The following is a 13,690-nucleotide window of genomic DNA, read 5'->3' as shown; positions in this document are numbered from 1 at the left end:
ACAGCTGTGTGCACGACAATTGTATTTTTTCATACTGAATCATCAATTCGGGTAACTATGTAATGGCCGTTAATACTTGTAAAAACGGAAATTATAATATTCTTTGCGATAGTTGGATGGCACCGGATGCCAATGCTATCAGTTTCATTCTAATTTCATAATTTCAGGATAACTAAAGGTGAGGAAGAAATCGATGAGTATGTGGGTAGATCACGGCGGTCATAAGGTTGGAGATGGGTGTGTGTTCCATGATATATATATGTGAGTACAGAAAAGTGCCTAGATTGTTCCATGCATGGATTCCGCAAATTAGGATAAAAGTATTTTAATGTACAAACAAACGGCTCTTGTGATCAGTCGTTCCAAAGACAATTTAACTTGCTTATAATAATTATATATTATTATTAATAATAATATAATTATAAATAACTACTTCCATTAATGCTTGCAAATGCATTTCTGCTTAAATGTGGCTCTTGCATTCGTTTATAACATCTCTAATTATTGTGAAACTGACAGTATTTACCCAGTTTATTAAGAAATGGATAATAACATTTTAAGTGTTTTTGTAGAATTAGAGCACGTGCTCACATAAGATTGCCATCTAACTTTTCAAACAAGTAAACGTACCCCTTGTTTCTGTTTCTTCTAAATTAAAAACTGGCATTTCCAAAGTCATCACGAACATTGGTGCAGTCGATCTCAGCATGCGAAAGAACAAGACGTGGCCAAACGCGATGCCGAAAGTGTGCGAGTATATACATGCACACACAGGGTGTATCATAACAGAGTAAAGAAGTTTAAGAATTTATATCGACTAAACTACATGGAATACGACAATGACATTTCTTGTGTATCAGTCAGTAACAATTTTCCTTGTATGTACGCATTGTTTGCATTGTAGAATTATTTCTCTTGTAGTCTACGGTTATTACAAGCATAAAAACACAGTTTATCGCTGTGACGTTTCAGGAGTTCACATCCCTTCATCAGTCATTTATTATTAGTTTGATTAAAGATACAGTTATAAAAATGGTTAAAATTGTTTTAAACAAAAAAGATTCAGTTATACAATGAATGTTGTCAATGTTACATTGTTGTAATATACCAACTTAACTGTGAAAACAAGCAGTCTGTTTTATTTTTATTTCAGATAAAAATGTTGATCACATTATTTTTTTATTTAAAAATTATGAATCCCAAATATCATCAGGCAATTCAAAATCATCATTGCTTTCACAGAGTTTCATAAATTCATATTCATAACTGATTATATTTTGTTTAAAAAAATGTAACCATTGTTATAACTGTATCCTTAACCAAACTAAAAATAAATGTCTGATGAAGGGAGCGTGTGTTCTCCCGAGACGTCACAACGAAAAAACTGTGTTTTTATGCTTGTAATAACCGTAGACTAGAAGACAAATAATTCAATCAGTAACACTTCAAGTTTCTATGAATGGCTACAAATGTTCAATGTGGTTTCCACCAATTATGCGACACACATCACAAAGAAATTCTAGTTCTTGCTACACTATTCCCAAGAACTCCTCGTCCACAAAATGTGAAGGGCGTTTATAAATTCGGCATGAGTTTACAATACCGGACCACTCTCCCAATTGCTATAAAATTTCGCCTACTTACAAATTTCGGTGTCCTGATGACGTATCTGTAGTTCATATTTGGCGGTCACTTGTTAAAATTGTACAGTTATGTGTACAACTTGTAAAATAACCTTGCGATTTACCACGGTCCATACACAGCAATTCAGAACCATCTATCTTTCGCAATTCATTAATGGTCTTCCTTTACGCACAACAATCTGGCTACCTTGACGTCAGACGAGGAATGCCTACGAGGTTAAGTTAGGCCTGTTAGGTTAGGTTTCATTAGCATAAAAACAAAGAAAAATTAATAGTTTCGCTAAGAGACGCGTTACCTTGTTTTGCCTAACATGAAAAAGCTCTCTCCCGTGACGTCAGAACACAATGTTGCTAAAGTGTTGTGCGATAAGTGACACCCATTCGGGGAAAATGGCGTGTTCCGTGGAGCTGCTGTTCTTATGGTAGGGTTACGTTACGTTAAGAAAACATAGTTTATTTAGTTTTTCTCGATTTCCATACTCGACCGCCAATTATTACATGCAGATTCGTGATTAGGAGGTCTCAATTAGTTTTTTGGCGAAATTTCATAGAAATTGGAGAGTGGTCCGGTATTGTAAACTCGTTCCATAAATTCTCTCTTTTAGCTGTTGTACATTCTGCGGCATGAGTGGCACATATACTTTGTATTTTACGAAGACCCAAATGCGCAGAAGTGTAGAGGTAGGTGTAAGGTCTGGGAACTTCAAGACACAACTGCTTTTTTTGCACCTGTGAAACTCAACACTTTCTTTAACACTACACCAGCGCCACAATAACCGCGCAAGAAAACAAAACTTGAAGATTTTCTCATTGTTATACAACAAACCTCATTTTTGCGTTTCAGATATGTTTTTAAACAATACGCTGTTTACTTTATTATGATACACGCTGTATATAAACATGGGCTAATCTAAATCGAAAATGTTCATGACCATTCTAACATGGCAGCCTGCGTTACACCACAAATTAATGAGTTCCTGTATCAGTCATCTCAAGGGAAAGTTGTTATTTTCAAAGCAAAGGCGACTCGTTAATTTGTTCATAAAAAGCATATTACAACTTACTTGTGTCCGTTCCGACTAGCGAGATGAAGAGGCGTATGTGGAAAGACGTTACCAGACGATCCTCTCGCGTACGGGTGGATGAGTTCGGGATGCGTCCTCACCAGCAACTCCACAGTCTCGAGCCTGAAAGGGAATAAAGACCACAAGATGAAGCTCGTAACTCGAAAACGTTCCTTTCCAGCTTGGTTATATCACAGTACAAACCCCGCGGACAAATTCGCAGATGAGATCTAATGAGAAAATTACTCTCCCGCTTTGTTAATGCAATTTGTTCTTGAATGAAGGGCACCGCGTGACCTTTTCGAAGACGTAAATCCTTTCAGAGAATCGCTTCCTCGTGACGCAGGCAATGAAACGGGGCGTGTGTCGTCACAAAGTGGACCACGATGACGGCTCACTCTGAATGGCAGTAAAGTCCAAAGAAACTGTCCACAACTATTTTTAGTCACATCAACTTTTTACATTACATTTCCTTACTCGGGGTGAATTTCTGCTGGTAGAGAGTAGGGATGGTCAAATTCGGATACAATTTTATCCGGATATCGGATAATGTTTTAACCGAACTTCATCCGGATATAGAATATTCTGATATACGAATTATCCAGATATCCGAACTGTCTAGATATAAGATTTATTAGGATATCCAAATAGTCGGATTATCTTATTTATCCGGATTATACAGATACTCGGATTATCCGAAATATCAGGATGTGTGCATTATTCACATAGTTTCATCGCTTATCCGTTTCACGGAATATCCATGTATTCTTTTATTCATCATGTTCGTATTTTACTGTACGGATTTTCTACAAATCCTTTAACAAATCTGTCCTATCCGGACACTATCCGTACTATCAGGATATTTGTATTATCCAGATATCCGTAATATTCGGATTCTGTGGCTATCAGTACAGACGGAGGGGGCAGTAACAGATACTGAAATTCGAGCACATCACATTATCCAAAACAAACCGAATGAAAATAGTGATGGGCAATATTAATGATTAATACTAACAAATGAAAATTATATTAAAGAGGAAATAAAAAGTAGGCTTAATTCAGGAAATGCATGTTACTTCTCTCTTCATAAACTTTTGTCTTCTCGTTTAATATCTAAGAAACTAAAAGTTAAAATATACAAAACAGTAATTTTGCCTGTAGTATTATATGGATGTGAAACTTGGTCCCTTACATTGAAAGAGGAACATAAATTGAGAGTATTTGAAAATAAGATCCTTAGGAAAATATTTGGACCTAAAAGGGATGAGGAGACAGGTGAGTGGAGAAGGTTACATAATTTAGAACTACATAATTTGTATTCATGTCCAGATATTATTAGAATAATTAAATCAAGAAGACTTAGGTGGGCAGGCCACGTGGCACGAATGGGAGAGGAAAGAGGAGTTTACAGGATTCTTGTTGGGAAACCAGATGGTAAGAGACCTGTAGGAAGGCCAAGACGAAGATGGAGGGACAACGTTGAGATGGACCTAAAGGAAATCGGTAGGGATGGAAAAGAGTATATAGATCTTGCTCAAGATAGGGACAGATGGAAGGCCTGTGTCGCTGCAGCCATGAACTTTCGGGTTTAAGAAGGCTAGAGAGTTAGCTAGTTAGTTAACAATTTGAGCACACGTACTTTTGAATTTTACTGTACGAGAAGGATCCAACATATAATCCTCCAGATCTCTAAAAAAACAATACATCTTGGGAGTATCAATTACATCATTATTACTTATTTTTTTATTTAGCGTCGCTTTTGTGCCACTTATTGGCTAATTGCGGCGATGAGGATGAGTGATGATATGAAATTATTGATGAAGGGACACGCACAAAGAAAACCCATACCCATGCTGGGAATCGAACCCGGGACCGCTGGGGTCGTAGCGCCCTGTGCTAACTAACTACTCAGCTACGGAGGTCGGTTGGGAGAGTATCAAATCCAGATATCAAGGGCACGTGCATAACTTGAAAATAATGGAACGAAGTCCAGCTGTGCAATAAATACACAGAAAAATATATGTGTATTTCCATTTTTGTTATTTAGTCGCGCTTTTCTCTCACGTTTAGCTAAGCGCGACGATGAGAATGAGGGATGGACTGTACACTGTTTCCTACTTTTCATTCAAAAACGAATATACGCTTTCCTTTCGTGGTGGTTTTTTTTTTCCAAGTTTAAATTTCGGTTGATGGTATCCGCAGGATTTGCGGATGTTCCCAGTTTATGTTGAATGCTTCTTTGTGTGGCTTTATTTCTACCAGAGACGAGAGAGTTGGTTTTGCTCACATCTGTAGTAAGACTGGCAGCAAGCAATGAGTGCATTTTACTTCACTTTTTGTCGGTCTTATCTTGCTTCAGGCCCGAACCCAGGATTTTTTTGAGGAAGGGGCCTTATAATTTATTGATTTGGTGTTTTACGTTCACTTTATGCACAGTAAGGCTAATCGGGACTGGACCTACAATTTAAAGTGGGATCCGAACCACTATGTGCCTCCACCGGGTGAGGGGCCGCCTTATAATAATATAGGTGTAGGTATGGGTGGGTGGCATGATATGCGTGTGCGTGTGTATTTATTTATTTATTTAGAGAGAGAGATTACAAAATAGTTCAAATAGTTCTGTGTTCCGCAAATTAACAATATTTTCAATTTCCTTTAATTTTCTTATACCAGCGCAATTGAAAAGTCATCATAATTCTATGTTTAGTAAATAATATATATATAAATTAAATGTTGCGTATTAGCAATTATTATTACAATAAAGAACATGCCTAATGTGAGTTAACAAAAAAATCAAAATAAAAGACATTTTCGCAGTTCTGCAGTTCGAAGAAAGTCGAGACAGGGATTAAACCCTAATGGACTGTCCTGACTAAATCGGTGAATCGGGTGTCTGGTAGCCTTGTATCAATAATTATTAATTACGTATAAAAATAAAAGTACCCAATATTGCAGACTGCTGTTAGACTTCCTCTCTATACAAAAAACACATTAATTTATGCAAGAACAAAATTTTAATTTTTACAAATTTGAAAAATCGTCGATGTTATTTTCGTAGCTTTTTATAAGTTCACATTTAAATATTTCATGGTTCGAGGGTGGGGGGCATGGCCTCTCCTCTGGGTGGCCTGCCTTGCATATTTCTTAGATATACTGAAACTTTGCTTCTTTAACATTTCTATACTAGCAGGATAGCCATGGTTGACATTGGAAAAAGGCAGTTAGTCCTTATCTGGGTATGGATGTAAGGTAATATCTTAATGCTACGATAATTTGAAGCGCTTGTTAGCAAAGCGCCGACAACGGGTAGCAAGTCGAAGAAAAGGTCACCGTTGTTTGAAGTGTGTCCGCAAACAAAGGGGGCGACAAAGAGACAAAAATGTTTCGTTTATTTCCGGCGCTTCCAAACGGCCCGACGAACAACTAACTCGCCGATCTTCCAGTTTCTTGTCAAGGGTTCGTCTATCTTGTTAGGAATGCAATTCAAGGTGCCGAGCTACATCCTCATATAGGTTAGCTAAAAATTGGCACTTGACCATTACTTTCGTGGAAAAAGTTTATAGTATTCTTCAAATCTTTTTGCCACTTGCGATATCGGCCAGGATTTTCATTTTTGCATTCTCGATTAGAAACAGTTCATCCTTACTTGCAAATACGTATTTCCTCACGGGAAGCTGCCTACAAACTGCGATAGTTTTCTGCTTTCTACTAGGAATATCCACAAAATCCGGATAACTTGATTTCAAATTATCCGATATCCGTTTCGGACGCAACGGATAATCCGGATAGAACATATTTGATGAAGGCTTTGTAGAAAATCCGTATAGGCCTACAGTGAAATACGAAAATAATTAATAAAAGAATATGTGGATAGCCCGTAAACGAATAAAAGATAAAACTGTCAACATTAGGATATCCTGACATTTCGGATAATCCGAATATCCGCACAATTCGGATGTCCGGATAGCCCCGACAATTCGGATATCGTAATATCTGATATCCGAATAAAATTTTCTCCAGACTTGGCTATCCATACTTTCTGCATGGTCCTCAGTTAGCGATCCAAGCCCTTTAAAGTGCAAGCAGCAACAAGTCAACTGTTGCAAGCATTTTACGTGTCCGTAAGTTAAGTAACTAGTGGATTGTTGGAATGCAAGGCTATTGACTTTGTCGGCCAACTGTACCGCCACAGTCACATTGTGAATTATTTTTCCAAAGACCGGAAACTACCTCCCGTATTTGTATTCTGTCTCCAAATCATTTCAAGTTCTAAGTGCTTAAATTCCATAGCCATATGAGCTAAAGCTTAGGATTTAGATCCTCACCTGTTGTGCTGCCAAATCATTTGAAACCTTAAGATTTAGGTGCTCACCTGCCATATTGCGCTGCCAAATCGAGGGCAGTCTCCTCCCTGTTGTTCCTTATCGTGGGATCACAGGAATGTTCAAGTAATAGGCTGACTACCGCTGTATGCCCATACTGAGCCGCACAGTGCATCGATGTTTCCCTATCCTTGTTCTGTAAAGAAAAGAAAATGACAATCTTCAGAAAGGTGAAAATAATAAACAGAGTAACTATTATTTTTTTTAAAAAAAAATAGGCCATAAATCTCTCCGGTACTCGTCGAAACTCGTCACTGCCTCAAATTAAGGGCGAAATTAGAGAGATGTTTGTCTTTGGACCGGATAAATTGCTTCTACATGAAGTGATTTCGTGAGGATAACTATACATTAAATTATACTGTAGAAAAGGGGTTATTCGAATATAGCACCCATTACGATTTTATTCTACGAAGCAAAAATTGCAAGAAACCATGTTAGTTCATAACTACAGAGCATTCCCTGACATTCGCTACGCGACTCGGCGGCAAGCGGCCCGGTATCAGCTCTTGTCTTTCCCGGTGAACGGGGTCCGCGACAGTCGCTAGACTCGGCTATTAAAATTACAGTTTTCATATTGTGTACTAACCTTGACTACAGAAGGTGTTGAAAATGATGTCCGTCTGCTGCAACACATTCCTGGCATCTCCGAAGGAAATTCGCATTTACACGTGAAAGTTTGTCTACTGTAATTCTCCCGATTTCTCGTACAATACTCTCTTTTAACTCACCGATGGTGCGCGGATTGTCTTCGTATACTTATTTTTTTAAAATTTCCCCATTTTTCTTCCCACTTTTATTCAGAACTGACCCTTTACTCTAAACTTTTTTGCGATGTTTAATATAGTGGTCCTATGTGGAACAGGAACACCAGGAAATTTCGTTGCAAAACGTCGTCACACTTCTCCACAATTCCTCTTTCCGAAGTAACAATCAACAAGATAAATCCTTTGTTGTAATGTAAACTTTTGTGGTTAAGCCACAATCTTCAACACACGGACACAACATAACTTCCGAGGAAGGATTATACTGGCGTCAGTCTGCAACGTCAAAAGAAAGGGAAAGAGAGTGAAGGCAGGGAGAGCGAAAAAAACAGACTGTAGCGTGCGACTGTCGCGGCCCCGTTCACCGGCAAATACAAGCCCTGACGCCGGGCCGCTTGCCGTGGAGTCTCATAGCGAATGTCAGGGAATGCTCTGTAGTTATAAACTAACCTAACAGGTTGACAGGGGATGTAGAGCGACCACGACAGCGTACTGGTAAACGCTGATGACTTGACTTGTACTAAACGAACCCGTATTCAATTCCTGGTGAAGAAACATATGAGCGTTTCGGGACTCAACCCTAAGTGACAAGCGACGCGTACCATTTGGAAACGAACTTTCAGACATAAATGCAATCTTTCGTACTTAATTGACACGACAAGCTGCGCATGCCGCTTGTCGCTTGCATGTGACGTGTGGTGTCGCTTGTCACTTCGGTGGAAATCCGCATGTTTGAAAGCTGCCTTAAACGTTCAGTCCAGTCACACTGATACGGTCAAGTGACTTTAAACAAACTTTGTCAAACAGTTTCTTAGGGTTGTCCAACTTAAATACAACACACGTAACTTCTCGTTTCCATTTACAGTGGAAGTCTGGAATCGACCAACAACGAAAATTCGGGGGTGCCTCCAATAGCTTGCTCAGTTTCAAGCGGCTGTCCCAGTACTGCAACTTCATCCAAGTTACCGTGCTTTACATTTTGCAACAGCAGAAATGAGTATGGTGCAAACACCATCGCCGAGGATCCTATGAACGTGATGTAGATAAATAATAAGTACAGAATAATCCCTTCACACATGAGACAAATTAGGAAAAGCAGTGCTTCTAATTAGAGAGAGTTCAAGACCTTGACGTTGTCGCTTTTCAAAGAGCCAATCAGCTTCAGTTACTCACTCCTGAAGCACTTCTGCTATCTGTTGCAAGCTACAGGAGCAGCGAACTTAAATGAATGACGACTGATGGCAGCACCACGAACAAAATTTTCTGTAAGTTGTTGTAGGGATAAACCAAACAGAATGTGAAAAGTTTCTAGATAGAAAGATGGTGAATGATTAGGAAATATACAAACAAGGATGACGATGCAAGTGAACGAGGAAGAGAAGTGATAGAAAACCAAAACATATAACAACTAGCTTTAGTTTCATTGAGGCAAGTCTACTAAATCTCACTTCCTATTTCAAGCCGTAAGTCGGTGATTGAATGGTTGATGAACATTTTTGGCGCATACCGATGACAAAATGGGTTACAAAATTACTAAAAATGAACGATTATGATTTGTTTGCAGACTATTTCAACCGATGGTTGGTAACCAGCATCTACTTTGTTGCAAAGCAATATTCGAAACAAATTGCACGACACAAAACGCGACTGCAATTTAGTTAGGCGCCTATTAAGTCGCAATTTCTTTGCGACAAAACAATTTAACTTATAAACAAGATGGTAAGTCTGTGTGGTACCTTGCAATTTCCAAATACGAGATCACAAGGTTATATTTTCCCATTCAAAGGGTAACTTCTTTTCTTTTAAATTTCTTTCGCCAATTAATTTTTAATACTTTGCCAGCTTCATAACTTCTCATGCGAGAAGCAGCCTGTATTTCAATACAGGATCCACAGTTTCACAAGGATTTTGAAGACTGGTGTTGTCTACATTTTTCAAAGATCATGTCGGCCTTGTTACATTCGTAACAATTATCACTAAAACTTTTATTAAAAATTAACAACATGTACAGTATAACTTCAACGCGGCTTGAGTAGGTTTCCCAGCGCAATCAGACTTAAGCTTCGTTTCCAAGGGTTTCCCCAGATTTAAATTAGATTAGATAATGCCTTTATAGCCGAGCAAGTTGGAGCTTAATGGATCGCTCTCTTAGTCAGCCTAGCACATTACATCCAGCGAGCGAACCGGGAGGAGGACTCGGGGATGTTTGATTACTTGGTTTGGCTGCTGAGTTGAGCGACTTGTTGTGCCTTGTTTAGAAGGGGAGGGGGCGGTCTTCCTTCTTTAGAAGCCCGCAGGAGGGAACTCCAAGGGAGGGTGTGTGTGTGTGTGTGAAGTGTTACGAAACAAGGCGCCCTCAGAACCACGTTCTTGCTCATTCAAGTACGAAGCCCAAACGAGGTTTGCGACTGTTTGAGTGCCGAGTTTGCTGGATGCGTTCAACGTAAATGGCCTCGGAGGTCTTGCTTGGTCAGCACTGGATGTGCTAATAAGCTTGAAGGGAAGAATCGAGGCACGGAAAGAGTTTACCAATGCTTTTCTCCCACCCTTCCCGCACCACCACACCCACTTTCCTGCACTCTTTCGCTTCAGCTTCTCCAATAAATATCCAATAAGTTCGTTTTTCTTCAGCCGTGGTATTGACTTACACATGAGACCTACAAAGCACCGAAACCAAAGTTGCCACATCAAGCTACTTTCTGGTGAAATTTCTCTAAGAGTACAAGATCAGCATTTCGCACACGGGGTTCCTTGTTAGCACTGTCCAGACATCAAGCAACTGGGAGGTGAGAAGACAAGGAAGCGCGAGTAGGCGGATACAAACCAGTGCGCGCTGCTGCAAACAGCTGATAGCTGCAGCCGCGTTTCCCACTTCCTACGCATCGATTTGATTGATTGAGTCATTTGGTTGATTTTACTTCGCTTTTCTGCCACTTTTGGCTAATCACGAAGATGAGGATGAGTGATGATATGGTGAAATTGATGAAGGGACACTCACAAAACACCTATGCCAAGGCCAGGATTCGAACTCAAGAGACCCCTGGCGTCGTAGCGCGCTGTCCTAACCAATCTTGCCACGAGAGGCTGACTCACGTGTTCATTGGTCGAGCCCTCTCGAGTTACTACTTGCGCAGAAACTTGTTTTCGTTCGCTTGCTCCATCCCAGTATTCGCCCGGAGTTAGCGTGTACTCGCGATCTTCCTGATACGAGGCTGCCACATCAGCCATCCACCTACACTCACTACAGGCCAGACATTTTATGGACAGTTCCTGCCAAGGTCTGCTGGAGACAACACGTGCTTTGTTCTCTGCCGCAGTTCCTTTCACACATTCACATTGGATGAGGAAAGGGGAAGATAACCGATGCATGGCGAGAGGACAAGAATTTGCTTTCTACGAGCCCCTAATCGCTCATTGATATTATTTGCTTGCCCTTTAGGAGGACTCGCGCACTGGCTTGATTAATCCCCATGTTTGAATCAAACGTACGTTTGCCAACAACTGCCCGAAGATGACAGACTGTTAGTGGCGGGATTGCAACTGGACGCTAGGGGTCCCGGGTTCGAATCCCGGCCTGGGCATGGGTGTGGTGAGTGTCCATTCATCAATTTCATCACTCATCCCCATCTTCGCAATTAGCCAAAAGTGTCAGAAAGGCGAAGAAAAATAAAGTAAATCAATCAACAATTAGGGGACTCGCATAAAGACGGGCAACTGAAACATTTGCTCCCTCGTGAAGAATATCTAACTCACCCCTACTTTATTATTTTTGCCATTTAATTTTCTACATTAAAATTGTTTAACGGCAGAACAAGGTAGGTATAATATTATTGTATCAAACTGAACCAGGGTCTGACTGGCACGCGGGCTCGATTCTCAGGGTGATGATGTAAGGTCGGAGTTTTTCTGGTTTTGTCCCTGCGTAAAGCTGCTATGGGGTTCACTTAGCTTCAAATAAATTAGTACCTGGGAGCCGGATCTTAGGGGGTGGTGGTGGTAAAGGTGGCCGGAGCATGGTTCGGATCACATTACCTCCGAAAAATGACCGAGAATGCGTGGGGCCATACCACAACATTCCCCCTATATGTACTTTCAAGGCAAACTGAAATGTGCACAGGAACTTTACCTACCTTACTATGAAATGAAAACACTACAGTAGCTCCATAAATGTTTATTTTACGTTACATATCGTACATATATTGTGTTGGGAAAATATCTCACAGGGGTAATGAGTTCAACAAGGACCTCCTCTAGCATTAAGTTTGCCCCGGCAAATCCTGACCCTAGGCCAGTGGCGTGGCGTGGGATTTTTAAAAGTGCTACCGGTTATCAGTAGGACATTTAAGAAAGACTTGGGTGCCTCCCCACCGCATGCCCCCCTCCCCCATGTCTTCCAAGTAGTTCATATAATATTAATCTGGTACGTCTGCAATTCAATACTAGATTTTGGTAAAGTTATTAATCAGGAAAAAAATGTTGACATAAGGACTGAAGTGAAATCGCAAACATTGGTTGTTTACACAATAATACGTAATTTGATACTTACAGAAACATCGAAGGCTAATTATAGAGCAGATCAATCCGACGACTCTTCTTTGAAAATAGTTATATGATGCTGGGGTCCCGGGTTCGAATTCTGGCTTGGGCATGGACGTTTGTGATGTCTATTCATCAATTTCATCATATCATCACTCATCCCCATCTTCGCAAATTAGCCAAAAGTGGCACAAGCGAAACAAAATCAATCAAATCAAAAAAGTTCTAAGATGCTGTCATAAAGTGAAGTTTTTCATTTGAATTTGAATTTTGGGTGCGTCATGGTCATGGTCCATGTTATCCACACCTGAATTCCACACGTTTTTTTCACCCGAAAATAGAGTACATGGCCAACAAAAGAGTTTCGACAACTGCGCACATCCACATAACCACGGATAGTCGTTATACCACGAAACATTGAAATGTCGGTCATATCCAGCAGACGACTTGGTTTTTAAATCATTCAATATAGGCTTTGGCCTCCCTTTCGCCACAATTTCGATTTTTTCTGCAAAATAACGAACCGAAAGATTGCTTCAAAATATCTTCTATCGCACAATTACACACACTGTTCAGATAGGATGAACCCGCCCCCTCGGAACTCGGAGCAAGCTCCATTAATTAATTGACAATGCCCGAAAACAACATAAAGACAAAAGACACCACTCACAAAACTGGCACAAAAACCCACAAATCGTTGTTTACTTTTGTAACACGTGAAGCACCCTCCTTGCCCCCTCCCCTCTCAGCATCCGCGCATCCCCAATAGACAACATTTCCTTCGGAACCTGCAAGAAGTCCAGTTCTACTACTGTTGCCATCTTAGTTCTTTTGAAACCAGATTTGCCCAAATCGCGAAACTTTTAGTTTCAAATAAGACGTATGTAGATTAGATGTAGTCTTCATCTGTTTCCTAACGACTCCCACTACCATGTTTCGCTAAATCCACTGAAATCTCATTTCTGACACCACTACTATTTCGTATATTTTACGCCCTTTGCTACCTTTAAGGCTTTATAGGATAATCGTGACGATGAGGATGCATGGTGAATTATTGAAATAAAATTATTATTTCTTTGTGTATGTAATTATTAATTTTTATAATTATGTAAGTAAAATAATAACAACGAACATTGGAATAACCATTTCTTGCTGAGGATTCGAACCTGCGACACCTGACACTTCAGAGCGTGCTAAGATAACAATCTGGAAATTATGCTTGTAAGTAATGTTTTCACCCAAAAACAGTTCTACCAGCTCAAAAACATGGCTTCAATCCGAATTTATTGCATTCCTGCGACAAC

At 40.0% G+C, this 13,690-nt stretch overlaps 1 protein-coding gene across 2 annotated transcripts in view; it reads right to left on the bottom strand.

The window, feature by feature from the left end:
* The window catches only part of LOC145988628 (ankyrin repeat and SAM domain-containing protein 1A-like), a 200,706-nt gene that overhangs the window by 109,728 nt on the left and 77,288 nt on the right, over positions 1-13,690 (bottom strand). For both annotated transcript variants that reach the window (XM_083123652.1, XM_083123653.1), the window contains exons 4-5: positions 7,080-7,225; positions 2,708-2,830 (exon numbers count right to left, since the gene is read on the bottom strand). In XM_083123652.1, the coding sequence (XP_082979778.1) occupies positions 2,708-2,830; positions 7,080-7,225 (269 nt within the window). The remainder of the gene's footprint in view (positions 1-2,707; positions 2,831-7,079; positions 7,226-13,690) is intronic.

Source organism: Lepisma saccharinum, chromosome 6, assembly GCF_977018435.1.
Source record: "Lepisma saccharinum chromosome 6, izLepSacc3.1, whole genome shotgun sequence".
In the NCBI taxonomy this organism is placed as follows: Eukaryota; Metazoa; Arthropoda; class Insecta; order Zygentoma; family Lepismatidae; genus Lepisma; species Lepisma saccharinum.
The sequence above is the reverse complement of the archived record's forward strand: the minus strand, read 5'-3'. Positions and strand labels throughout refer to the sequence as shown.